The sequence below is a fragment of the Poecile atricapillus genome, chromosome 3 (assembly GCF_030490865.1).
Source record: "Poecile atricapillus isolate bPoeAtr1 chromosome 3, bPoeAtr1.hap1, whole genome shotgun sequence".
Classification (NCBI taxonomy): Eukaryota; Metazoa; Chordata; class Aves; order Passeriformes; family Paridae; genus Poecile; species Poecile atricapillus.
In genome coordinates, this window is record NC_081251.1 from 60,352,584 (window position 1) to 60,380,540 (window position 27,957).

Here is a 27,957-nt window from a genome sequence, read left to right on the forward strand (position 1 = left end):
CTTCCACAAGATCCTTGAAGGTACTGAAGAAGTCATCCAGTAGCGAGTGGAACAGTGACCAGGGGAAAGGCACCTTCCAGGACTCTGATGAGTGCAGCCTAAGCAGCAGCACCCAGAGCAGCAGCTGCCACACTTCTGAGAGCATCCAGGAGCCCAAAAATTCATCTCCTGATAAACATGCAGAGAGCCCTGCATCTGACTTCTCTAATGTTCTTGTCAAAGAATCCGATATTCTCAGTGATGATGACGATGATGAGGACTATCGGAGCCTAAAGAAAGGCAGCCCTACAAAAGACATTGAAATACAGTTCCAGCGGCTGAAGATTTCAGAGGAACCCAGTGCTGACTCTGAACAGTCTCAGGCTGCTGAAAATGAGGAAGGAGATGGCTTTCAGATAGCAGAGCATCCAAAGCTTGTGCGGGGCCATTTCTGCCCAGTGAAGAGAAAAGTAAACAGCACAAAGCGTAACAGAGGAACTCTAATGGCAATGCAAGAACGTCACCAATCCCTTGACAGTCACTCTGATGCTGCAAACCTGGATCTGAACTCTATTTTAGAGAGAGAATTTAGTGTCCAGAGTTTAACATCTGTAGTTAATGAGGACTGTTTTTATGAAGCTGTGGAGAGGCATGGAAAATCCTAGCTTTCTAAGCACTATATTGAAACATTCATTTGAAGTCCACAAAAAATTCAACAAACATTTTGCTTTAAAACTAGTAAATTCATGGAAGCTGCAGGAAAACTACTCTCTGATTTTGTGCACTAATACATTTTTGCTCAAAAACAGCTGTAAAGGATTCTTAAGTTATTTTAATTTATTGTGGATCAAAAATAGATTAAGTTGGCCCAGGTTTGTAACTTAGTTCATCCTTTTCAAGAAGTTATTAAGATGATGTAGTGTTCTTGGGGATGGCCTCATTAATATTTTAAGTAATGTGGAAAAGGTGCTAGTGAGTGGCAGAGGGGTCTACAATGGGAAGTAGCATTGCAAACTGAATTTTTCAATAACTTGGGCATTTTATTTCTTTGGTTTTCATGTTTGCTTTATTTAAAGCACAATTAAGTTATTTTAATGTGTTTTAGTGCACAACAGTGCAGAACTTTCATTTTTGTATGTTTCAATGCTGTTTATACTTTATACATATGTGTAAATACAAAAACAAAGCTTGGCCTGTAATCTTTTATTTGACTGTATTTTTTATTTTCTCTATGAGCCTGTACAGTAAAAGACAAATAAGTATTGTACTTAGCCATGTTTTCTACTTTTTATTGTGCTGCTTTTCTGTAGTTGGAGCTTTAAATCCCAAATTCTTTGCTTCTGCATAAATGAGAAGAGTATTAGCAGACCTTGAGGCAATTGGTGCACTTTATCCTCCCATAAGCCAGTCACTTGAGTGTATTTATAAATGTCTTGGCTTCTGTTTTCTAAATTACTCTGCACAGTAGGATGTTCCAGGATAAAAAAGCACAAAAACCCAAACATCATCTTATATGCTGATGTCTGAAAAGTATTTTTCTTCCATTTCATTAAAGCACTTTTATTCATAAGATTTATCATTCAATTATATCAGAAGTATTGCAACTTAATTACCTGTCTCACAACGTACCTTGTCTCTTGGTATGTGTTCTAGCCATTGCCCAGAAGTAAAAAGAACCTGGATTTCCTTTTCCCTTTTGTCTGTAGCTGAATGGAATACAGAGAGATGCCCTCCCTCTCTACCACTTTCTCAAAAGTAGGTCTTTCTTAGCTGCACAGATGTAGGAACATCAAAGCTGCCTTTTACTGAGTCAACAGCTGTAGATCAAGGAGTTATAACTAATAAAAAAAAAATAAATTGTGCTGTTACAGCTGATTTTCCTCTTCAGTCTGTTCAGATTGACCAGTACTTCCAAGTAATCTTCTTGTCTTCTTTTGCCGTAGTTCTTCTCTGTAGTTGAACGCAAAAAGGCTTGGGTCTTCATCACACATTTTCCTATATTCATTGCACAGGTTTCTAAATTGTGACATAGAGAGCTGAAAAGGACGCAGAGTTGGATCAACATCTGCTGTCATCATCAGCTGTTCTGTTCTTTTTAAGCGTTCGTTTTCAGGAAACAAGGTCCTAAAAGATATGAAGAAAAATTTCAGCAATTCAGACAGACAATTACATTTCCCTTAGGAGTAATACGGAATTTACTTAATAGTAAACCTGTATTTATTATGTCACTATTTTAGCTCTGGCCCTCTTAACATACCTCATTATCTGTGCAATGGAAACATATAAGGGTCCTTTTTTCTGCAAATGTAAATTAGAACACTATAGGAAGGCACTTACATAGATTCTAGACTAAACACATGCATGTATGTTCATGTTTGCTAACAGTAGAAAGAGCTTTGTGTATGGATACAAGCACAGAGCCTTCTTAGAATTAGCCTTGTATTTAGAAAGCAACAACAGATTAAACTGCGCAAAACAGATCAGATTCAAACAAATATGGCTTTCTTTCAGACTGTTTCATTCCAATGGAAAGAGTTTTTGCTTGTCATTAATACCCTGTTTCTAATGTCAGGAAAAAAAGCCAAGAAAGAGGAAAGGAGTATTTAATTGCCAATCACTTTTTAATATTTAGAATGTGGGAGAATGATTTTGTTTCCAGTTTTGTCATTGTTCACAGATAGGCATGTCAGTACATTTTCTCTGGGGCCAAATGTGTTAGTATCTCTCTCTCAGAAGTTCCCCAAATTTGAAGAGTATTAGGGAAGTGATTTTTAATGTCATACAAAAATACATACTACACAGTGCAAACTATTGAAAGGACCATCTCTTATCAGCAGTATTCTCAGCCTAGAATAGGCCAGAAAGTCAAAAAATCTGCACCTGATTCATGGGCATTCCTCAATTTTCAAATTCAATCTGTGTTACATATATAATACCTAAAAATATTGTGCATCTAAATACAGTATCATCCCCCTCCACACACCAGATGTGTTTGGCAGGTTGGCTGGACAAACTAGTCAAAAGGCTTTGTACAAGTAAGGATAACTGGTTTCTGGTGGGTGCATAGAACACGAAGTTAAGAAGAGGTTTAAAATTATAAGTGAAAAATGAAACTTCTGGGAAACCTGTTTTGAAGTATGTGTTACTCCAGGCCTTTGTCAAAATGCTCCCATTAGTTCAGCATCTAGGTCAGCAAGGTTAAAATGGATCAATTTTTATTTCAATATCCCTCTTTCCTTTGATTCTGTAGTTAAAAAACATACCTGAGTGAAGTCAACCTAGTCTTTTTTTTTACAGACTATGAACCATCTTATAAATGTCTGTGAACCACACCTCAAACTATAATATGAACTTCATAGCACAATCTTATATTTCACATCTCAAATCCCAGAATTCATATAAAAATATAAAGTGATTCTATTGCCTTGTTTTTATACAGTCTGTGTGATGGAGAACCTTATAAAGAACATAACAGCTTTTATATACACCAAAATTTGCTATTTTTTTCAGGTCAGCTAAAGAATAAGAGGATTGTGCTTCTTAGCTGCAAACTAGGGCTACGGTATGATAAGCTTCTAGGGGAATACGTGACGTCCAAAAGTTCAGATTCCTCCTCCTTGCCTCAAAAGAATGTGAAGTAGTTATTAGCAATTTGAGATTACACAAAAGTCAGGAGGTTTTTTTTTAAACTTTGGTAAGAATATTGTACATAACATAGATAGGCTGATTGCACATGCCTTCTGCTTACATTGTCAAGAGAAACCATTCCTTCACAGTAGAAAAAAAGAAAGAAAGAAAACCATCACCACCCTGTAAGTCAGATGCAAACCAGTCTGGAGAGTTTGGACACCACATTTTCTAAATACTTCCAAATGCATACTCAAACTTTAACACAGAGAAATCTATACTCATTTTAGATCCCAATGGCTGCATCCCACACATCAATGGCATTCATAGCCTCAAGGAAAAAGAACCCAATAACCAAAAACTAGATGCAAAATTCTTTGTTCACCTTTAAAACAGTGACATAGAAGGCTTGTAGTACAGTAAGGCAGTATCCACCCTAATTCTAGACAGTATCAGGGCTAAAACTATGCCCAGCAACATTCAGGGAGCCCAGGCTGCAGGAGACGCCTCTTGTCCTAACAGCATCTCTGTCAAACCTTCAACAGTGCTGAATGCTGAGGGCTGCCCATAGTAAGTCAGACATGTGGCGGTGTTGGAGTTTAAACAGGAGCCTTGGCAAAGAGACTGCAGGTTTCCTCACATCAGAGAACCTAATAAATTCCCTCAGTAGGACACTGGGATTTTAAAAAAACCACTAAGAACTCTGTAAACGGGCAAGCACAGAAAGAAAAATGTGACTGTTTGACATTATCCCCAAATAAGTAAAACTTCCTACAGGTGATGTTCTCCTCACACTACCATCTCTGGTTCTGGATTTTGTGTTTTTTAACTCAATCATTCTGTAGTTTTTCTGGTTGGGTTGGGTTTTGTAAATTTCTGAGACAGATAAACTATTGAAAAGATGACCAATTTATCCTAGTGATTTTTAACAACTTCAATTGCCCTAACAAAAATGCACAAGTAATTATTACATAATTATATAAGATTAATTTCATACTTTTGTGTCTAGAAACCATTCTGAAATGGAAAGATCTGATGAACTATGATGACATATTTAAAACTGGAAGAATAAAATCAAAATGCATAGCTGATTTAGTAGCTAATGCATTTACAAAAACCTTACCCGGGAATTTTTTATTAAAAATACTTACTCAATTCCACGGAAGCAGTATTTTCTTCTAAACTGAAAAACACTTTGAACCACTTTTTCTACCAGCTCAAATGGCTGCTGTATCTTTGGTTCCACCAATGGAGTGAAATGCACCACAGCCACATCCACCTATAGGGAAAAGAAAGATAAATTTGAGTAGACATCTTCCTCTGAGACATATTACTTCTAAGTTACCTGGCTAGACATCAGCCATCGGGCACAATATAAGAAGGCATTCTTGCAGCAGGTAAGCCAGCTGTGCAGTTCCCAATGTCATGGTATGGAATATAAAGATTTGTCTTAGCTTTCAAGACCCTACAGAATTTTAGTCTTCATTATCTACATATTTCCAATTAGTTCACATGCCATTAGTACTTGGTATTTTTTACCCCCGTGGCACTTTGTCCATTTAGAGCAACTTTCATGTAATCCATAAAGTAATTAGCACTTCTGTCTTCAGATCCTTCCACAAGATAATTCTGACATAAAACACAAATTAGGTAATATTTGATATACAGGCTGAAGGGCAGCTGGAGAAAATTGCTATTATAATTAGAAATCAAACCCATTCCCTATATGTTTTCTGTTGCTCCAGGGCTTTTCTAAAATGTAAGCCAAGGAATTGCTTTTCAACATATTAAGATTTCTAGTCTATTTAAAGGAATATTTATATATTTATATAAATATTATATATATATTTTTTAAATAATTAAAGGTAGGTAGAAATAAGTGCACTCAGATTATGTGACCACACAACTCCGTATTTACACACTGTATCATAGTTCATCCAAAATTATGCTTGAATAATTCCATGACGATAAGCTTGTATATATTCCTTCATAGTTCTCAAATCAGACTGGTTCACAGAACAGTCACTTGCCCTGTGACTGAAAACAGAATGAAATAATATGTACACACTTTATGTTTTCTTTATATGTGTGTCTGGTGATATACATACATATATGTATGTCATGCAATTATAGAGACACTGTATTATATAGAAACTTTCTGAATTCAGACCTCTGTATTAAAAATTAGGAGCTGGACTAAAACTAAAGTTCTGCACAATAATGAATAAAGCAGCTCATCTTCCAAACTATATATTAACAACAGTAAAAAGGAAAAATTTCTGTGGAGGAGCACATTGAAAATTTGTACAATGTGTACCAGTACTGTACAAATTTCTAAAATGCCAGATTTTAAAAAATATTTAGTCTCTTATTAGAAAGAGTCTGCTAAAATGATAGGCAGCCACTGAATTTTTACAAAAGATCTGACAGTCAATAATGGCACTCACAGAACATGAATTTAACATCACATGTGCTAGCTCTGACAGAAAAAAGAGACACAATCAGACCAAAGAACAGCTGCTGCTTGAACCACAGTCTCAGTGTACCAGTTGTTCCTGATAACCCAGAGCAGGAGACTACTTCAAAAAAGAAAGTTTCTCCTACTGCTTCAAACAAAACTGCTTATAGCAACCTCTGATGTGGACATAATCTGACACAAAGGCACCATCCATCCATTTTGTTCTTTCTGTGGGAACTGCTCAGCTGTTAAGTACATCTATCCAGTACAAATGCTTCTACGACACAAATTTCAAAGGAATTGTAAAATCCAAACAACATAAGTTTTTCATGTAGACAGAACTTACAAAGTTCTGAGCAAAAATACTGGCTGGAGAAAGGAAAGAAAATATCAATTAATGGTGCTGATGAAGAAAAAACCCACAGCAAGTTTCCAGTGTTAGAACTGCTGATCCCATGTATATATTACTGGAGTGTTTTTCTTTAGTTGTCTAGCTTCTCTGAAAGCAAGAGTTAAAAATACAACAGAAAAAATACTTTAAATTACTGAAATGTGAAGCACAATAACTTATTTAAAAACCAGGTGACAAAAAAACTTGACATATGGAATCTGCAGTGAAACACACATAAATTATCTCCCAAAGCTGATTTTTAATTCTTCAGGTGTTCAGAGCATCAGCCTTTGCTATGGGTTGCTCCTATGAGGAAGACTACAGAGATATAGAAAAAACTTGTGTTCACATTGAGTATAAGAAAAGTTAATCTTTCTGAACAGAGCAAATACATAATTCACATGTCAAATCAGCTCCTTGAACAGGAATTCTAAAGGCACATGCATATCTAGGAAATAAGGTATTACCCCCACAAAATAAGAGGTAAGAAAACAACCAGAGTCCATGTGGCATCACCTAGTCACCTCAATTTTGCAGAAATGCTCGTAAGTGAGAAATGAGGGCTTTTTCGGAGTTAGAGACACATCTTTAACAAAAACTTCTAGAAGAAAAAAACACATAATCTAGAAACAGTGTAGTGCTTCAGAGCCAAAGAGCTCAATTTGCAATCTCAAGGCCAGTGGGCAATAATTTCTGCTTCTGAAACAAAACACAGCACTCCTCAGTTCCATTATAGATGCTGTTTTCTTTAGACCCCAGGAAAGCTGCTTGGTTACTATAGCAACAGATACAGGAGAAAGCTTTTCATTTGTAAATGGCCACTCCTTTAAAATAATACATGCTATTTTCCCCATACCTTTTAATATGCATCAAATAGAGAGTAGAATTATGAAAGCCAATAGAGTACACAAGAGCACTTAAAATTCACTAGTTGATTTGAAGATAATTTTACTACTAATGCTTTTCCCCCCACCAATTATGTTAGAAATATTTACAAAATAACACTGAAGTCTTACAAAATAATGAATATGAAAATCATTCAACTGATACATCCCAAACTGTCAACAGTACAGCAATTATTCACCCCTTACTGTTTTAGTGCATCTGTACAATGAAGGTTTATGTTCTGGTGGGGTAGGAGGTACACATAACAGAGTACAATTTAATTCACACAAGTCTGCTGCCTTGCTAATGAAATCAACACACTAAATCAGAATAAGCTTAAATGAGACAATTTTTACTAACTGTTGACAACGAAGGTCTCATAATGGGCAATACATGTACCTTGCAACAGGGCTATATTAAAAGCAAACCCACATGACTTTTCCTCAAGATGTAATTTACTCATAGGGAACTAAAACTGAAGCAGAACATATTACAATTTCATTAAAACAAACTGTTTGAGATCCTACTGAGATAGTTCTAAGCCAGCACTTTCACGATCCAAGTATTCAGTAGCATTTTATCTGTCTACTACAAACAAACGTTAGGTCTAACACCAGATATGTGAAACTCATAGCAATCTTGTCCAGATGAGAGTTTACTTTTGGCACACTTCCAGCAGAAAGTAACTATGCCTCTGCACTAATAAAAATAACTTCTGTGTAAGAAGCAGCTCCGCAGTAATTCCATTCACACCAGGCTCACAAACAGAATCACAAGAGACTCAAAGTCAGGTACAGAACCTGTGGGTAAATCATTGCTGCAACAAGCAAGACCTTTCTCCCAACTTCTTGATTTCTCAAACCAACTTGTGAAGGCCACTTCTCTGATGCGCTGCATTTACCATGGAAGCCTTACCACTAGCTTTATTCCCTTATTCTTTTATACAGCCTTATACAAAGCTAACAAGTTATAGGATAACCCATGGAAGGCTAAAGCTATTAAGGAACAGATAGGCAAAGCCTGCAGTAGAATAGAAGTGTCCTGCTGCTCCAATTGAAAATTAAAATAAATTACACAGTTCTTTTCTAGGAAATTTAAACTCTTAATAAGATTATCTGTGATAAAAAAAAACCAACCCAACAACTGACAAACAACAAAATTCTCTGGCTCCACTGCAACTTAAATTATTTCCCCCCAGTCCATAAGTCTACAGTTTCTGGATTCTCAAGATTTTACTTCATTTAATCACTGCTCACACTTTCCATCACAGAACCTGGATATCATTATGTATTTAGGACTAAGGGCTGCCGTCTGTTTTATTCCATAATCTCTTTGCTTTCCCTTACTGAGTGTTTTTCAAACAAAACTCATTAAACAAAGTACTCCTTTATTCTCGGGTAGATGGAACTAAGAGAGGGAACAAACAGCAGTAATGCACTCGCTGTGGAGAACAGAAAAAAAACAACATTCCAAGAAATTTTGTTAATACATGCCAATGCAGTTTTATATGAGAAGGGATAGTCCCATTCAAGAGAAACTGCATTTTCCAGGACATCTACAGTGAAGAAAACATCTCAGACCTCACAACCAGCAGTAAGTCCTACACAAACAGGAATGAAACATAACTGTATTTTTAATTACAATTGTAGTGCTTATACTTGAATTTATCATGCCTTTAACTTGGTTCACCCTATTAAATGCAATGTATGGCTACCATTTGCAGTGCTTTGTGTTTATGCTAGCGTGTTTTTATACACTGTTATTTTAAAAAGGAAGCAAAGAAAAAGGCTGATTCAGAGTACTAATTAGCTCTTTCAGAATATGAATGAGAATACGAATGAGTTTTTGAATGAGTTTTGAGCTATCCAGACTTGTCAGTTCCTTCTGTAAAAGGAAGTTAAGCCATCTTTCCCATGGGCCTGTACAGAAAATGATATGTATTTGCCAGAACATTGCTTCCCAGCCTGAACAAACTGAAGGGATTTGGAAATAGGCAGGTCTTTGAAACAAGGTTTTAACAATGAGGAGCTGTTAATATTCTCACCTTAACTTTAAGCATGTTTAATATACATATGCTGGATAGAGTTAGCACATCCTTGAACAATTACCTGAAATAAATACAATATAAAAAGATTAGAGTATAAATATATAAATTATATATAGAGAGATAACATAGAGAATTATACTATATAATAGAGGATAAGAGTATTATGCTGATAAAGGATAAATAGATTAGTTCAGAAATGCCACTCAAGACTGATAGAATACATACTGATCAAAACTTTGTTTTACGTGTAATGAACTGAAACAAGAGTACAATACTACAGATATTTTGTATTCCCCTTATTTTAATTTTATCCCTTATTATTATGGCTTTTCAAAAAAAGTTCCAATGCTGAAGATGAATTTTAATGCCATGGTACATATTTAGATAGAAAGTCTGGAACATGCCTTCTAAGACAGAAGCCTGCCCTTTGTCTACCACTTGTAAAAGACAAAACCTGTCAATTATATACCCCCACGTAAAAGGCAAAGCAGGGTACCACTTTCTAATCCTCCTCTCCGAGGTTTCAAACTGCTGTTCTGCATCTGCAATTCCAACAGTCCAGCTGATGTGACAGCTACAGTTCTGTTTTCCCAGCTGCACAGTTATACTGCCTAAAATGTTCTCATCTGTCAAATGAAATTGAACTCTTTTTATAAAGAATAGCGAGGAGCTTTTTTAATAAATTATTTTAAACTGCCACTTCATGGCAAATTTGCAAAGAATTTCAGACATGTGACTGATTCAAAAAAGGCACTTCCACAAATGAGCTGTTTCATACCAGCATTAAAAACATTATTTTAGAGACAGAAGATTATGTTCACTCTTATGACTTGCTAAATACTGCTGCTCTAAGTCAAAGAACAGAAATCATTGAAAATAAAAAAATCTGTTAAGTCGAAATAAAAATGAAATAAAATATTAATTTAGAAAAGTCACATGACTAATTGTGAAAATACTGCAAAAACTTAATTCCATTTTATTCTCCTCCAAAGCCAAGATATTTTGTAACACTTATTAAAAAGATTAACAGGTAACATTTAAAAAACATAAATAAGGGGTTACCCTTAATCACACTTTAAATAAGATATAGTATAACAGTATCCATTGATATAAAAAAGTAAACAGAAGCTAACTACAGCTATCAACACACTCACACAAGGTGCATGAAGAGTACAATGTATTTTCTACCGGAGTGTTTTCCTACCACAATGACTTCTAATCTGCAAGTTTCTCGTGTTCCATTTACAATGTACATTTGTCCAGTAAGCCTGCAATCTGTATGCTATTACCAAAACCAACTGCAGCAAAGTAAGTTTTGCTTGATGGCTTGCAATCATGTATGAAAGGGCAGCAGCTGCTTTTTACCAGCAATTCTAAAGCACTGTCCATTTGCCATCATCTCTGTTCAAGTACCTTGTGAACAGCAGCTCAGCTGCTGCAGGGTCACATTCAGATATTCATTCAGATAGCTCTAATTTTAAATGCAAGCTTTTTTTGTTTGCTGATTTCTTTTCCTTTCCCCCTCGCACTTCTCCTCCCTCCCTTTCCTCTCTGTTACACAGCCCGCTGCAGCTTGGCTACGAAGCTCCCAGTTACTGATTTCCACGAGAGAAAAGGAAGACAAAAGGTGACAGAAGATAACCATCATGGCATCAGCAAGCCTGCAGTTCTTTGCTTTTATTCTGGCTTTGTTTGGTGTTTTTGGAGATATCGCAGCCACGCTGCTACCACACTGGAAGGTAAATGCAGATGTTGGCTCAAATATCATAACAGCTATAACACAGATGCAAGGACTCTGGATGGACTGCACATGGTACAGCACTGGGATGTTCAGCTGTACCCTGAAATACTCCATTCTCTCTCTCCCAGTCTACATCCAGGCTGCACGGACCACCATGGTACTGTCGTGTATCCTATCAGCCTTTGGGATCTGCATCACTACAGTTGGAATGAAATGCACAAAGTTGGGAGGGGACACTGACAGCAAAAATAACGCTTGTTTTGCTGGAGGAATCTGCTTCATTCTTGCAGGAATCTTTGGATTAGTACCAACATGCTGGTACACAAGAGAAATTATTTCAAATTTCCTGGACCAGACCGTTCCAGAGAGTAGTAAACACGAACCAGGAGGAGCAGTTTATACTGGATTCATCTCAGCAGGGTTTCTGCTTATCGCAGGTGTGATCTTCTGCTCTTCCTGTTTTAAAAGGCAGCAAGGAACGTGGATTTACCCTCCAAAGCAGCACCATTTCCCATCCGCAGAGCAGGAGAGCAATGCAGGTTACAGCCTGAAGGACTATGTATAAATAGTTACTTCTATCCAATTAAGTATTTCTATTCATTCAAGGGTTTTTTTTGTGTTAAATGTAGTTTGATTATTTCAAAGAATGTGTAACATAGCACTTAACCTTTCCTGTATCTGGGTTGCAAGGTATTTCATTCATTTATCCACAAAAAGGAAAAAGTAGGAAAAGATACTTGTCTGCTATAATATTCTGTTTTGTTGATTTTTCAAACCTTTCTGACTTTCCAAGTAACATTTACTGAAGAAAAACAAACTATCTTAAAAACATAACTGACTGTACAATTCATGCATCGATAACAGCATGTAACAGCAAAGATGATTAAAAACTAACTGCTTTCTGTTTAATGAATCAGACTTTCAATAACATATGGCTTTTTATAGTGTATTTCACATTTTTCTCTTGATTTTATTTATGATGCAAGGTAAAAAACCCAGAAACTATTTGTTCAAGAAGCCCAGTTGAAAGGTTTCTAAAAAGCAGACACATCCATCTTTCAATTGTAAATCACCTTGGTAAGTAGATTTTTGTAAAAAAAAAAACCAACAAACAAATAAAAAAATATATACACAAGAAAATCAACCAACCAAGACAAATCCACAACAAAAGCTCAAGGCTCCAAACCTTAGCTGTACTGTATACTCTGTGTATCAGGATGAAGGATCAGCAGTACCATTCAGCTCTTGCCAAACCCAGCTCTCCTCCCCCAAACTGCCACCTGCTGTGGGTTTCATTTATTTAATTTATTATTGTTAAAAAGGAAAGTGTGCTGGACATTCACCAACTGCTACTAATCTATCACTACACAGTGAATGTTAGAGATGAGGAGCAGAACAACAAGAGAAATAACTGAAAACACCTGCAAACTGTAACAAACAGGACAGGAACCAAATTATCTATGGTCAAGAAACATCTGTAAACATTCTGGCTTACACTTGCTGAAGGTAGTTATGAACAGCTCAAATAACACAGTAACCACTTACTGTCTTCTACATTTCTGACTTTCTGAAAGAACCCTTTAAGTCCTTTTAATTATTCCTCTAGGATCTGTTCCAGACCCAGTCCCAGGTATTCTATTATTGTAACACGTACAATACAACAGTGATAAAGAGACAGCTTCCTTATTTTTAACTGCCTTATTTTGAATAATTACCTTTAACCTTAGTCTTTAACTTTTTCTTTCACCACACAGATTTTGTTATGTATTGCTCATTGGCAAAGTACGTTCTACCTAAATACTTCTGTAAGTGAGGACCAATATCAAGAATGAAAAGGGGTGTGATACAGGCCTTTAAATTTAAGAATATAATGCTGGACAAGTCTTTCAATAAAATCAACTGCTATTTACTCTGCGTATTTATACATAACTTTCATTCCCATAGTAATAGTCTGACATTTGCTAAAAGATTGTGAAGGAGCACAAACATTACATGTTTAGTATCTTGGAAAAAGATCTGTTACAGTGTTTGGGAAAGTGGACTTATCATGTAAACATACTTTATTCATAGAGAATCTTCATTTTTCAGACACAGAACAGGATTATATCTTGTTTTTATTCTACTGTTACATAGCTATTTTGAGTTTCCTATGTTTTAATCAAGCAGCTTGTTTTGTACTATTCCTAATTCAACTATCAGCAGTTATTACGTATTGCAGAGACTTCACTATGACCAAAAAGCCAATTTCTTTTTTTCCTAGACACAATGTTGTGCAGCACCATTCCATTAACCAAGAATCTTTTATGTCTCCACACTCATAGAAATGGTGAATTAATATTCATGCACCAAGCAAATGAGGTAAGCAATTCCTTCTCACAGACATGCATCTCCACCTTTATAAAGGGGTTTGACATGACACTAAGCTGTGATCATTACCATGTATGTGAGTTAAATCTGTTTGCAAAATTTATAATCAAGAGGCATTTTTACATGAGGGTGTAAGAAAAAGGTAATAGCATACCATGAGCATAACAAAATGTTCATTGGTTACATATGCTGCAAATCTTTCTTCCTTAAACTTTATAAAAAAGTAGGTGTACTTCATATTGCTATGAAACAAAAATCAAGGACAGAGCTATTTCATTCACAGTACGCTGCAAGAGCTTTCCAATAAAACAGATTCTATGAGCAATGGTAACATCTAAAACCATGTCAGTCAACATCTAAAAGAACAAGGACAAAACAGAAGATCAGTCTACAACAGAAGTTTGAAGGAAACAAAATAACAGTGAAAACAGGTGCCAGTCCTGTCTGAAAGAATTGTACTTTCTGCTTTTGCAGTATAAGCAATACTTATTTTAACTCAAAAAATACATCAAATAAAAATATCCCTGTCTTTAGTTGTACTGCTTTTTTTTATTCCACAGAGCACAAACCTCCTCTAGGACATGCATATACCAGGATATTTATCACAACTCTGTGTGTTACCTTTCTTGGTCAACTATGGCCTTTTCAGTACAGGAAAATGGAAATATCAGTTAGAGCTTCCCAATTCTGGGACACAGTCTGCAAGACTTTTAACTACATTAGTTCTATTAGTACTCAAATTGTACCCACCACTGAGAAATCCCCACCATAAAACTGGAATTTTAGCTTTACTTAAAACTATTTCACATACTTGACAGTGAGAGGGCATCCTGAAATTATTTTCCATTCAGCTAGGAAATAGGGGAAAAAAACCACCTAAGCCTCAAAGTAAAAAATAAGATTTCTTAAGCATGGTCATTTTCTTTCACAACAAACTGTTGTCACAACTAGTAATTTAACATGTTTGAACAGTTACTCAAGAAATCCTAATAGAATTTTAAATTTCCATCAAAATATACTCAGATAGAGGCTATAAAATTCATTGTGATAAATGAGAAAATAACTTTCCAAAGGTTCTCAAGAGGTATGCCAGAAAAGTGAAAATGACAGAGAGAGACTGATAAAGGGGAAGGGAGATGTATTGGAGAGCTGAAACAACCAATTTAAGAGGAACTTTCAGAAGCTGCAAGTTCACTTCTGAAATGGAACAGCAGTTTGACAGGACAAGTAGTAATGGTTTTAAATTCCCAGAGGGTTGATTTAAATTAGATATAAGGAAGAAGCTTTTTACAATGAGGCTGGTAAAACACAGACATGCTGCCCAGAGAGATGGTGGATGCCCCATCCCTGGAAATATCCAAGATCACATTGGACAGAACTCTGAGCAACCTCATATAGTTGAAGATGTTCCTGCTCATTGCATGGGAATGGTCCTAAATGATGTTCCTTCCAACCCAAATATTCCTATAAGCCTATAATTTCCACATGCATTCAGGGACACAGACATCAGTTAAAGACAGGCACAACATTTTACAAAAGAATCCAAAACAAAACAAGCTTCTTGATCAAAATACAGATTTGTTTCTTTATTTTTGATTCCTGTACTCATAATGGGTACTAATAAAAACCAGTGGCAGTAGATAAGAGGACAACAAAGAGATTGTTCACTCAAGAACATATAAGAGGGAGAAGAGATTGTTACTTTTTTAAACTACCAGTGGGATATAGGTGACAAAGTGCTGTTGCAAATAGGAGGGAGTTAGATATGCTAAAGATGACTGGGGTGAAACATAAAGATTATAGACATGGTAAAATTAGAGATGTTTGACAAAGGTGACAAATTAAAAGCTTTTCTTATCACAGTCTTTCAAAAGACCCATCAAATTCTTAAGGCACAATTCCCAAACTGTTTATAAATGCCAACGGCAAGCTTTCCAAAAATACTCCAATCCTAGCAGACTATCCTGCCATTATATCATAATCTCCCTCTCCAGAATACCTAAAGAAGTATGCTGACCTTGCAGATAGGTTTGAAGGTCAAAGCCAAGTTCTGAGGAACAAAAAAAAAGAAAAAGCACTTTCTCAGCATAAGTATGCTTCATTCACTGGAATTTCACATCACTCCACTTTGTAATATGGAGATGTTCAAATAAAGCAGCCACCAATGTTCCATAGTGAAAATAAGATACATTGCTTGACTGACATATTAACAAAAACCACAAATAAATACAGGAAAACCTACCTCTGGCTTTGGAACAAAAGCTTGACCTGGAATTACGAAACAGTTTTCCACAGTGCAGAGATACTGAGCCATAATGGACAGTCTGCTGCGTTGGTTACTTCCTGGATTAGCTGTAAGTCTCTATGGGAAAATCAAAACATGTACATCAGTGATACTGAATTGACCAAGTGATCAGTTACATAAAAGTTTGCTTTTCAGTATAATCAAATTTAAGACAAACCACCAGTTAACAGTCAAACTGTACACTCATTTAATCTCAGATTTTCTTCTTCAATATGGCAGCATTTCAGTAAGATACCACACTGATTTACAACCTCAGTCCTGCAATCAAATGCACACGAAAAGGAACTCCTAGAAATTCTGCAGGTTTAAATGAATGTCAAAAGAATTTTGTACGGATACAAGAGAAAACTAAAACTATTCTGACTGGAGAATTCAAAAGCTGGCAGTACTCTCACAATCCTTTCCTTCCACTGTTTCTGTATAGAATATTACTACTTTTCTTCAAGATGAAACAAAGCTCCATAAACTCAAGATCAGCTAGAACCCAAAAGTTCTTCATAATTAACTGATCTACACTTACAATATTTGCAAGGAAGCTGGGTCTACTTTACCTAAATTTAGAATGCCTAACAGTGAGAGCATTTAATACTTAATTTAAGTATTCTCTGATTTTCCCATGAATTTTTTCACAAAATAGTAGACTGGACAGAGGTCTCCTACACTTTTGTGACCTGGCAAGAAACACCTTTTATTGTGTTTTGCTTGCACAAACAAATTTTAAACATATGAAGCATCTTGTAAAACAAGTCTCAGATTACAGAATTCATTTCACTAACTTACATAAAAACAGAATCACGATGATTCCTGTCTTATTTACCACCACCTCAATAAAAAATAAACACTGAACCCCAATGTGCATATCTGGTAATATCTGTACAACATGTAATTCCATATGAAAAGTGTACTCAAGAAATGCTGCCATGCTTATAAAATGTATCCCCGAAAACTAAAAGCTAAAGCTCCTGCTGAAGTTTCACATTTTTTCAAACAACTCTTATGAAAGGCGGTTTGGTATGGAGCAAATAAATACTTTTTTGGGAAGAATGCTTAGCGATTCTTTCTGCCTATGCCAGCATTTAAAGCTACCTTCATTGTTGTGTCAGAGGAAATTATTATTTTCTAAAAAAAACCCAGACTGCAAAGTCTAACAATGCAATCTGACATACACTTCCTTAACCTCTGCAGTGGAAATGAAACAGACCTAATGGCAACACTTGTACTGATCCTTCCAGTGCCAATTCAAACAAACCTATCATTACTTCTCCCAGAAACCACCTAGCAAGTCTCAAGACAGTAAGTTCCTGCTTCTCCGTTACAGGAGGGATAACTTTAGATCTGGGCTGTAACATCTTAAACCACGTCAATGACGGCAGCAGGAACACACCAGCGTACGGCACCCATACACAGAGCAGCCAGTCAAACCCCCAGCCATGGGCAGGGACATGTGCAGCTAGATCAGCTTGCTCAGAGACCTGCCCTGCCTGACCTTAAAGGTCTCCACAGATAGGGCATCTACCCCACCTCCTGGCTGCCTGCTGTAGTGTTTCACTACCCTCACTGTAAAAAAATTTCTTCCTTATATCTCAATCTACCCTCTTTTAGTTTAAAACCATTACTCCTTTTTCTATAGCAACAGGCCCCCTTACAGGATCAATTTTAGAGTAAGTGGGCTGGAAGAACCTGCCCTAGCTGACAGATTTGAGATAAAGCACTGAAGAATTTGGGACAAAGCAAAAGTTCTTACACACTAAGTGAACAACAAATTTAAACTACAGAGAAAAAAAAAAAAATTATCTGCTTGACACTCAAAAGTGCTATTTTTACTGCTGTGGATAATCCTCCATAACAGGCCTCGGATTCAGCATATAAAATAACTGCTGGTTCTCATCAGCTTTAATCAATTTATTTATATCAGAACAGAGTGGGCTGCAGTAGTAGGTGTGTAGTGACATAACTCTCCTATCATTGCTGTGCTACAAGAAAACAGAAAAGCAAGAAAACACAACCAGTAGGAAAGACAAAGGTATTTTGCCTGTTACAGTGGCAAAACAAAGTCTGACCATAAATAAAAGAGCATATTGCTTCACTTTCTTACTGTTAACATCAAGTTATCCTAATTAATTATAAAGTACATCACTCCACTCCATGATTTGTCTTATGCTCCTGATGAGCTTATGACACATACACAGACTTTCTTTGCTACTTAGGTTATTATCCTAGAAATATCCAGGGAGGACACCAAGTTTTTGCGTATAAGAAATTCCCCTATCAAGACTATAAATCCAAAGATACAAAAAGTATCGGTAGCAAGTCACTATTATCTGCATTACACTGTTCTCTCTTGCCTGATACTGAATATGCCTTTACACAGCAATTTATAGTGGCTACCTTAAGAAACTCCAGATGGTCAGGAGAAAAGACACAGAGCCTATTGTTCTTTCTAATCATAAAATAAAATAGTAACTTAAAAACAATTTATTTTCATGGTATCAAACCAATAATGGAAATGTAAACCAAAAACCATGAACAATTTTGTCTTTGAAGGAAGACCTGTGTTTAAACTGTGTTGAACAAGAAATCAAGAGATCTCAGAATGTAAACTCAACAAAAATTAACACTGCATGACCTTGAACAACACGTTTCATTTCCTAGTGTTTCTAACTCCTCAGTATTTTAAGTGCAAGAGTGTGCATGGTATTTTGCACCTCACTGAGCTATGCTGGGTGCAGAACTGTAATCTGCGTGTCACCAATGACATGTGCAGCTGGGTACAGCAATATAAAGTACACACTGCTCTCACACAGTGTTAGGTGAATTTTTGCTGACACAAAACTAACATCACTCTGCATTTTACATCACAGTTCATTGGCCATATTTTGTAACAAGGCCTAATCTCACATGACATGAAGTCCTTCTGGGAAACAGAACTGGATTCTGTAATGCCTGAAACCAAATGAGCCCAGAATTTAATTAAGAAATCTGGTTTATTTCATACCAAATGCTTGTCCCTAGTGTTCTCTAGAGTCACCTACTGGAAATACTTCTTCAATCTTGATTGCAAGGCTAGGGCAATGACAGCACAGTATGCTTTTCTCTGACCCAAAAAAATGACAGCAGACATTCCACTTGCACATATAATTATTACTAATTTTCACAGAGTGAAAAAAGCAGCAAAATTTTCCTATTTGAATTTTTACTTTGAAGGATTAAAATTAAAACAACATACACACTAAGGCTGCACAGACAAAATACAACAGTTACAAACACTGCAGTAATAAGATGGAAATTCAGTTTTCAGGCTGATATGCTTTTTTTCTTTCTAAATGCAAGTGAGATGCTTGTTAAAAGCCAGACTGCTTCCATAACTGCAAAGCAATACAGCTTTCCATTCTCTATGTTTTATACATTTCATGCAACGTCAATAGAAATAAACTGTTAAGTCTGAAAGCACTGTGGAGTAAGGCAACCTAATATCAACTTACCTGGCATTAAAACTACTACATTGCAGATCAGTCTGGCCTTCTATGAGAAACTAACTATTAAATACGAAGTAAAATATCAATTTGCTCTTGGACTTGTGGTGACAGAAGTCAATTAAGGCCTTTTTACACACACAAGAATGGCAGAATACATTAATAATTCTGATATCAAGCCTCATTCAAGAAAGCCAGTACCAATTTCCATGGTCTTGACAAATACCTTCTGCATTTTAAGTGTTGAATCACAACTGGAAATAATGCTAACCTTCCATTTTTCCTTATTTTAAGGAATGTGTTTCTTAAAAATTACTTTTAACAAAGAGGACAAATAAAATAAATATAAACGTATTTGTTGAGATGAATGAAAGGTAAGGAAAAACAGATTGATGACACATTGCACAAATGACTGTGAGAGAATAAACACATTTAAAAACAGAAAAATGCTGTACAATCTATTCATGTTAAATAAATCAGACTTCAGAAAAGAACAGAGTACCTCAATGAAATGTAACGTTGCATAAGACATTAAAAAAAAAATTCCATACTTGTGAAAGGATCAGAGTAAATAATTAACTTATCAAAATTCATAATTTACAGTCGCATAAACTAAAAACTGAACTAACCTTTTCCTCTCTTTTCAAAGTCAAGACTGAGTTTGTAGTTTTAAACAAAAGATTGCACATAAACAATTTGTTTGTTCAATTTAGCATCTGTACAATATTGGAAAAATACCAAAATTTTACCTCCCCAACTTCCTTTTGAAAAGTCAGTGTCATCTGTGTCCTGCCATAAATAAAAGGTCCATCCCTTTTTGAAACATTCTCAAGCCATCTGATGATTAGAGGAGTTGAAACACTGAAGGGCAGATTCCCAATGATATGTATATCTGGTGGTTCTGTTGACATTTGACAGAAGGAAAACAACTGTGAAAAAGTTTTGAGTAAGATTTTACCAAGAAATAAAACACAAAAAAAATTTGTGCCTATCAACCTAGACTTAAAATACAGAAATGATTTTTTATCATGCCACACAATAATGATACCTGTCCATTTATGCTCATCTTACACTGACAAAACTATGTTAATATTCTCAGTGTTTACCTGGAAAAAAGTGATTAGGTTTGGTTGTCATTTACATTTGAATAAATAAGTAGATTTCAGATGATTTTCTCCTTCTGTATAGAGTCCTCTGAAATCAAAAAGTGCTAAAGTACAAGAGCTAGCCATAAGAAGTGATACTTGGTTTTCAGTTATGGATCATAATCAGTACCTGTGCGTGCTGTACAACACAACACATGGATTTCAGTAGCAGGGACCCTTATGTCTAAGCAAGAGTACAACAGAAATGGGCAAAACCCCAAAGCCAGTGTGCTGTTTCCTAGATATGAAAATATTTAATAACACAGAGATAAGATAAATAAGAGCTGACAATATCAATTCAAGCTGGTTTTCACACTTTACTTATTATGTAATTTTTAGGCTGTGATATTTCTAGTCTATCTGTGGTATTATACATTTATCAGAGATGGTGGTTTTTGAAACCCACCAACTTTTCAGATTTTCATATGGCAATAACACAGAAGAAATATATCTTGCCTCTAATTGGTCAGCTCAAAACCTAACAGTGACTCTATCTTCAGGAAAGGTAAATTTTTAAAACTGCACTACACTCTCACACATACATTTTATGATAGTTTGTTCTGTGAAGCACTTATATTTTGCAATGAAGCAAATACAACATACAATTTTTCTACATGAACCTAATTTGCCATGGTCTTTTATGTCCTAAGTCAGAAAGCACTTTACTGCTTTTCAGGCATTGCAAAGAGGGACTTTGCCTTATATTAATAAATTTGGGAAAGGGGACTGGGAGGATATCTCTGATTTATGCAGTAATATTACATGTCTTGAAAGGGAAGTGAAATAGTGTCCTATTGCAACTTCAGGTTAAAGAAAAAGAAAAAAAAAAAAACACAATCCTGATTAATTCTACTTTTGCCAAAGACATCCAGCTGAAACCAAAGCAATGAGAAACCCATATTTTTGAAGGTATGTTTTCCAAAAGTTTCAAAGCAAGTTCCAGAAATTTCTTCAGTGAAACAACAGCAGTGGCGATTTCTGACTTCTTCAAAAAGAGGAAGAAGCAGGAAGTACACTATTTGATCTCCTTTTATGCTTTCCAGAAGTCATTCTTGTACAGTCAAGACACTCTGAGGTCAATAACTGCTAAGCTCCTCACTTTAAACTAAGGTCAATGTCACACAAATTCCATTGTTTTGTATTAGAAAAGGAAGAGAGTTGTCTGTTTTCTCTAGAGACAAAAATCAAACAGCTGTCTCTTTATGTTCAATACGTACCAGAAGAGAGTAACACCTGCACTGTGTGAGCTTCAATTTTATCACTACTTAAAACTAGCTCAGAAGCCCTAAAAAATGACATAAACCAAATGCAAGTACTAACCATCCTCCCAGTGCTTTTTTAAGTGCTTTGGAAAAGCCTTCTCCATCTTATAGGTCAGGATATCTCCATGAACGATGCGTACTTTTCCTGGAGCTGCTTCAGACAGCATCTGTTTGTAAACAAGCAAGCAGAATCCACAGTGAATGTTAACCAAACTGATTTCCAGTTTCAGCTACTGCTGGAATCAAACCATTGCTTTTATCTTCAATATACAACAAAGCACAGTAGGAGTTAAAACTGAGAACACTGTTAGTAATTATTTACTTCCAAAAAGCAAACTCTAAAAATAGATTAATGTGTGATTCTGCAAACACTCAACTATTCTCAGATGTAGATTCTCCGTTAAGAATTCAAACTTGTAAAGACTGCTAAGAGTCTCTTCAACAACAACAATTAGGTCCCAGGGCACTAGCAGGACCTCACCTGATTTAAGTAGAAATGCAAACAGGAGGTTTTGAAAGGTTTTTAGATCAATTACCTATGAAAACAAGGGCTCATGTTGTTCATTCTCTTTCACCCACAGCTTTAGGGCCTATTATCCAATTTCACCCATATGTGATACAAGGCTGTAGAAACATTAATTTTTCCTTTTACATGAAAAATGTGGAAGAGATTCTTTTCATATTCCCTGTAGTAGTCTGCACTTGTACCATTAAAAAATAAGGAATCCACTCAAAAGGGGGAATGAGTACCTATCAGGAGGGAAGATCTCAACAGTTTCTATCTTTCTAGACATTACAAAATCATCTCCATTGTCAGCTTCTGCAGCCCACTTGCACAACTTACCTAGTATTAAATAAAGGCTGATATGCAAACTTAGTGCTGGCTGTAGTTTTACAACCAGTTCTTTCATCTCTGGTGTCAGTTCCCATAATCAAAATTAGTTAACTTTTTTAGTGTTGTACTAATCTTATTCTCTTACACTATGAAACTATGCACAAACAGAACAATTCAAAAGCAGTGGCCACTTTTTTGAAGATGACATTTGGGGATATTTATTGATCCTATAAGAGAATAATGAGAAATGGCTTAAAGACCAATTTGCTTTTGCACAGAAACCCACATCATAAATGGTTAAGTGCCAGCGGCCTAAATGCCAAAATAAACTGCTCACCATTGTTAGTCCCATTTTCAATCTGAATGATGTTTATATGCTATGGGGCTCAAATAGCTTTCACAATTCTCTGAGCCAAAGGAAAATACTGCTTTCTCCTACTGTTGACAAAATGTTGCCATGCAATTTTTTTTGAGTAGAAGTTTGGTGTCTTTAATTATCAAAAAAGCTAGGTTTTATGTAGAGCAATAAAAGCTTAACAAAAAACTAAGTATTCCTACATGTTTTAAGTGCAATTATTTCCAAATAGAAAAAATAAAACCAACCTCAACTCCAAACCACTTAATGGACTTTTCAGCATTACACTAGCAATTATATGACATACAAATTCACCAATCTCCCATTTTCGTCAAATCTTTCTTAGAAGCTATTATAAATGCTCTAACAGGATGAAAGATAATGTAAGATTAATAAAGTTAGAAAATAGTGTCATTTGCTAATAACAGTTTTGTTACCAAGATGAGTTTAGGGGTTGCTGAGTAACACACTTTATATAACTGAGAATTGCATTTAATTTGTGACCAGAAAATAATTGTCTTATATTTCTAATTTGAAATAAAGACTTGGAAACCCAGTGAAGCTTTTTTTTTTCATTTGAAGGCAAAATTTGTGCAGCTAACACAGCTCCAGGAGATGGTGTGCATCAAGGACACCAGCCAAAAAAGTTCCATCATACAGACACTCATTCTTCACACACAACCAAAAGGGCACAAAGGAAGCATAAGGAATATTGTTTAAAACATGAAATGGTGTTCCTGGAGTAATTTTATATTCAATACATTCTCTTGCTCACTTTCTCTCCTTATCAATCTTTCCAGCCTAAAAACTATTAGGGCATATGGTATAGAGAGGGATTCTTTAAGACTGGGACAGAACTGACAGACTCTCAGCTTGCGTAAACTTTAACTCAGTACACATATGTTCTTCACAGTATTTCAGTTCCACAGTAAAGAAAATCCCCACTTCAGTTTTGTGAGAGACCACAGCTTGAAAAACAGTTAATGAAAAATGCTATATGCTTTACATCAGCAATTTTAAAAGTATCTAAGAGACATTTTTAAGTAATAGACCCCAATTGTTATTTTAATATCTGACATTTTCCCTTATTCAAATCTTCAGCCTTTTATGAGCATGAGTTTTGATAGTCTGTTTGGGAAACCAGAAAAATTATTACAACCTACATAATCAGAAAAGTAAGATTCACTGTTATGTATCTTCTTATTTATACAGAAAAAAACCAATACCAAATTGAACACTAATGGATGCAACGCATTTCTTGCTCATTCACATCCACTGCTACTAAGCTATACCACCTCTATGTTTAATAACCTCATTCAGGCATTCACTTCTACTGTGAGGAGACTGGCAATTAAAAATAATGACTAACATTATGCCACTTGAACAATAAGGATAATTACATACCAAAAGCTCATTTTAGATGCTGAGAAGTATACCTTTATTCAGATAAATCTGTTGCAGTGGACGCATTTTGGAAGATCAGAAAAAACATCCAAGTACTTAACAAGCTCTCTTAACTAAAACAAGTGTCATTTAACCTCAAATTCCATCCAGTCCCAAACCAGTTCTCAAAATCAAAACCAAAAATGCTGATTGGCACCACCCAAGTAAAAACATTTAAGGTTTCACATATCATAGGACAAAGATGGCATAGTATACGTTATTAATGACTAACCCCACAAAGACATAATTACATGCACATTCAAGTTTTAGGATCTGAGCAGTTTTATTCATACCTTACATTATTATCATCATATAAAGAGATATAAAGTTCTCAAGTGCATTACCTATTTATTTTCATTGCTGATTTACTGGAAAAGACAGTCCAATTTAAGGAAAACCCTTTGAATTGCTCACAGATTGTGGAGACATAAAAAACAGTCAAATTTTAAGATTTTTTGACTCTGTTTTTCTTGCTGGATTTATGCAGCTGAATTCCATAAATACCCAGCAACACAAGCAGACAGCATTTGAAAATGCCACAATGACTCCTGAACTTATACCAACTTTGAAAGGAAGGAAGAAAAGCTTAAAAGTGTTTTTTTTTTGAAAATGTAAAATAGATGCTTGCTTTATTCTTCTCTGTCTGGATGTTAACCCACACTGACTGTATTAACTGGAGATATGCCTTCCCAATTTTATAAGAAGTGTAACTAACTATTAGGATTAATATTAAATATAAGATTATACATAAAGTCATCACATTCAGCCTTCAAATTATGATTTCACCACCATGATGAAATACACCTGAAAGGTCTCAGCCTGAAAAAAAACAAAATCAACAAGCTTTGGCAATGATTCAGTTGCAGGATAAGGTCATAAAGGGCCTATGAGAAAGCAGGAACAATGAATTGCAATACTGTGTATCTTCAAGCAGATTATAGCTCTGGGTTCTGCCACAGAACCAAACCTATTTTTCAGTGCTGAGATCCCAACAGGACACCTGGAATCTCTATAATTTCTCAGAATGTTCTTATTCAATGCTGTGGTTACATGTACACAAATTATTCTCCAGTTGGTACCTGCAATCCTGGAATAAATCGAGCATCTTTTTCAATTAAAAGGAGTTGCTTAACACCAGCACTGAGAATGGATCTGGTAATTCCCCCTGGCCCAGGGCCCACTTCACAAACATGGGCATTTTTCAGCTCGCCAGCCTGTTTCACTATCTTGTCTGCAAGACACAAACAACACACTAAGGCTTTATTTTCCAGGAGATCCAGCTCACCAAGATAACCTCATTGTTTACTGTTACAAGCACAAGCATGCTTATCTCAGAAAAGACATAAACAGTGACACATCCCAGTTAAATCATTACGTGCCCACCAGACTGCACAGAATTCAGATTTGTTCTGTACTACAAGATATACTGAGCTATTTTTAAAAAGCTATTTTTAGTTTTATGTCTTTAGAATTTATTGTGCTCATTATAAAATCAAATAAAAAGAGAATAGCACTTATCTGTACACCAGCAGTACTACTGTGCTGCAAGCAAGCCCTTGTGTTCGACATCCTAAACTCTCACTACTTGTCCTTATAAAGGTATTTCACTACAGCACCTCTGTTTTGAGGCAATTTAAATAAGGAAGATACAGTAACACTCTATGAAGATTATATTATGTACAGAGCAATTTTATGAGGGAGAAACTGGACTAAATGAGGAGCTGGAACACAGGCAACTGGTAGCTATAAAAAACAGGGCAGTTGAAAGGTGAGGAAAAAATACCCATATGTAAGTGAAACGATACAGCATTAGGAAGTATAGACACTAAAGAAGACAGATTAAGGACTAGAAAATGTATCTGTTGAAACAAAGGGATCCTTGGGAAGCATGGAGAGAAGATACTGACAGAAATTATGTTGCTCGCTCCATGACCTCTTATATATGCAATAAAAAATAGCCAAAGACTTGTCTAGTTTTAAAGTTTGACTAAAGGCATGCAGACATTTTTATTCCAGGGTATAAGTCTGGTTGTTCAGGAAGTAGAACTGTGTTTCATGTTCTGAATTTTTGTCAACCTGAATCTTCAAAAATAATCAAATAATTAGCTACATGAAGCTATACTGCATTTGTTAATGCAAAATCCAGCCACCACTAAGCCAATGAAGACCCCCACCCCTGATGGACAGTGTCAGCTTTGTCACCCACTGCTGACACAAAGCAGGAAAAAAAAAAGAATTGTTCAAAACAATGCAACTGGTTCAAAAAAAGCTACATTTCTGATAAACTGAGACAAAACACTCTCCTATCTACAGCACATAGCAAACTCTAAACTGCACAGTGTGCAGATAACTGCACATACTTTCTACAGTACAGAATAATCTGAAAATAAATGCTTATTTTTAAGTCAAACTTGTAAACCAAAATAGTGCCCAAATGACGTAAGTACTACTTTGGTTTAAATTTTTGCATTTCAGGCAATAACCCATATTTTACGTAGGAATATAGTTTTTATTGAAAGATTGCATTTCAATTTATAAATAAACCTATTTTAAGGAGTAAGTAAAAGCAATTAACCTAACCTAAAAATACCTTTAGGTCTTTCTTAAAAAGGTTTACCATTGAGCCACCCTTAGTCTGACAAACGCTTTTATGCAAACATCTTCTCCTCAGCTATACTCTGGATTCTAATAAAAACTGGGATACATGTTCTATGGTAGCTAAAAATATTAGAATAAAATGTTTTAACCTGTCAATCGCAAATCCAGTAGAAAGTTCTGGGAAAGCTGTTTCAGTGCTTTAAGGCGGAAGAGTTTAATAATCTCTCCAATAGTTGGCAGGGGAGGCAGACGGAAAGCTGCCACCTTTCCCGGAGCAGCCATAAGACAAAGCTCTCATTACTTCCTCCTAGAGAGATACCGAAAAGATTATTCTATTATACACAGCGTACCATAATTAATATTAAAAACGCTACTAAGGTTAAAAAATCAATGCGTGATTTAAAACTCATAATATTAAACTCCAAACATCACTGCTTTGACTTCTGGATGCAATGTTTACGCTGGGCACGAATTCGGGGGATTTGGGCAAGTCCCATTTTGCAGATCTGCCAAAGACTCAGGTAAAACAAACCCCTCTCACAATTATTCAGTGTCAATCTTTCATTACTTTAGAGAACAATCAGTAAGCAGGATGACTTCAGGGCACCATGGAAGGCCACACCGTGTTTAATTAACGCGTCCCTAAGAAAGGCCGGGATAGCTCCACCCGCCGCCCGCGCGTGCCCCTGGCGGCACCGCCCGACTGCGCAGGCGCACACGCCGCCAGCGCGGCTGGGAGAGGCCCAGCGAAAGGGCGGGGCGGGACATGCTGCCGCCGCACGCACCGGGCTGGGCCAGACCCCGGGAGCGCCCCGCCGCCGCACGCTCTTTCCCTCTCCCCGCCTTTCCCAGCGGAAAGGGACGCTCGAAGCGGTGCCCCGCCAGCGCCGCGGCGCCTTACGGGGCGCAGCTGGAGCCAACCCGGAAGAGAAAGGCGCGCAGCGCTGCGCATGCGGCTGTAGTGGCGCCTTACCTGGCTGTGCGCGTGGGGCCGTGAGCGCGCTCCGCCCCGCCCCGCCCGCGCATGCGCGGTGGGAGCAGGGGGC

The 27,957-nt window shown here is 36.4% G+C and overlaps 3 protein-coding genes across 9 annotated transcripts in view; 2 read left to right on the forward strand and 1 right to left on the reverse strand.

Moving 5' to 3' along the window:
* The window catches only part of TIAM2 (TIAM Rac1 associated GEF 2), a 97,450-nt gene extending 96,102 nt beyond the window's left edge, over nucleotides 1–1,348 (forward strand). For all 3 annotated transcript variants that reach the window (XM_058835566.1, XM_058835565.1, XM_058835564.1), the window contains one exon: nucleotides 1–1,348. In XM_058835566.1, coding sequence (XP_058691549.1) covers nucleotides 1–644 — 644 coding nt within the window. In that variant the 3' untranslated portion in view covers nucleotides 645–1,348.
* Nucleotides 1,179–27,928, reverse strand: TFB1M (transcription factor B1, mitochondrial). 5 transcript variants are annotated; one of them, XM_058835567.1, is made up of 8 exons: nucleotides 27,885–27,928; nucleotides 27,061–27,218; nucleotides 25,393–25,544; nucleotides 21,739–21,847; nucleotides 20,023–20,174; nucleotides 15,738–15,857; nucleotides 4,758–4,885; nucleotides 1,179–2,103 (listed from the first exon to the last, which is right to left on the reverse strand). In XM_058835567.1, exons 2-8 carry the CDS (start codon nucleotides 27,191–27,193, stop codon nucleotides 1,845–1,847), a joined length of 1,053 nt encoding a protein of 350 aa, XP_058691550.1. In that variant the 5' UTR covers nucleotides 27,194–27,218; nucleotides 27,885–27,928; the 3' UTR covers nucleotides 1,179–1,844. The 5 variants fall into 5 exon arrangements, with proteins under 5 accessions (XP_058691550.1, XP_058691553.1, XP_058691551.1 ...); XM_058835570.1 differs by lacking the exon at nucleotides 27,885–27,928 and adding an exon at nucleotides 27,813–27,832; XM_058835568.1 differs by lacking the exon at nucleotides 27,885–27,928 and adding an exon at nucleotides 27,697–27,821.
* CLDN20 (claudin 20) lies at nucleotides 11,024–11,693 on the forward strand. Its single transcript, XM_058835572.1, has one exon. The coding sequence runs from the start codon at nucleotides 11,034–11,036 to the stop codon at nucleotides 11,691–11,693; it is 660 nt and encodes a 219-aa protein (XP_058691555.1). The 5' UTR covers nucleotides 11,024–11,033.
* Nucleotides 27,929–27,957: the final 29 nt, after the last annotated feature.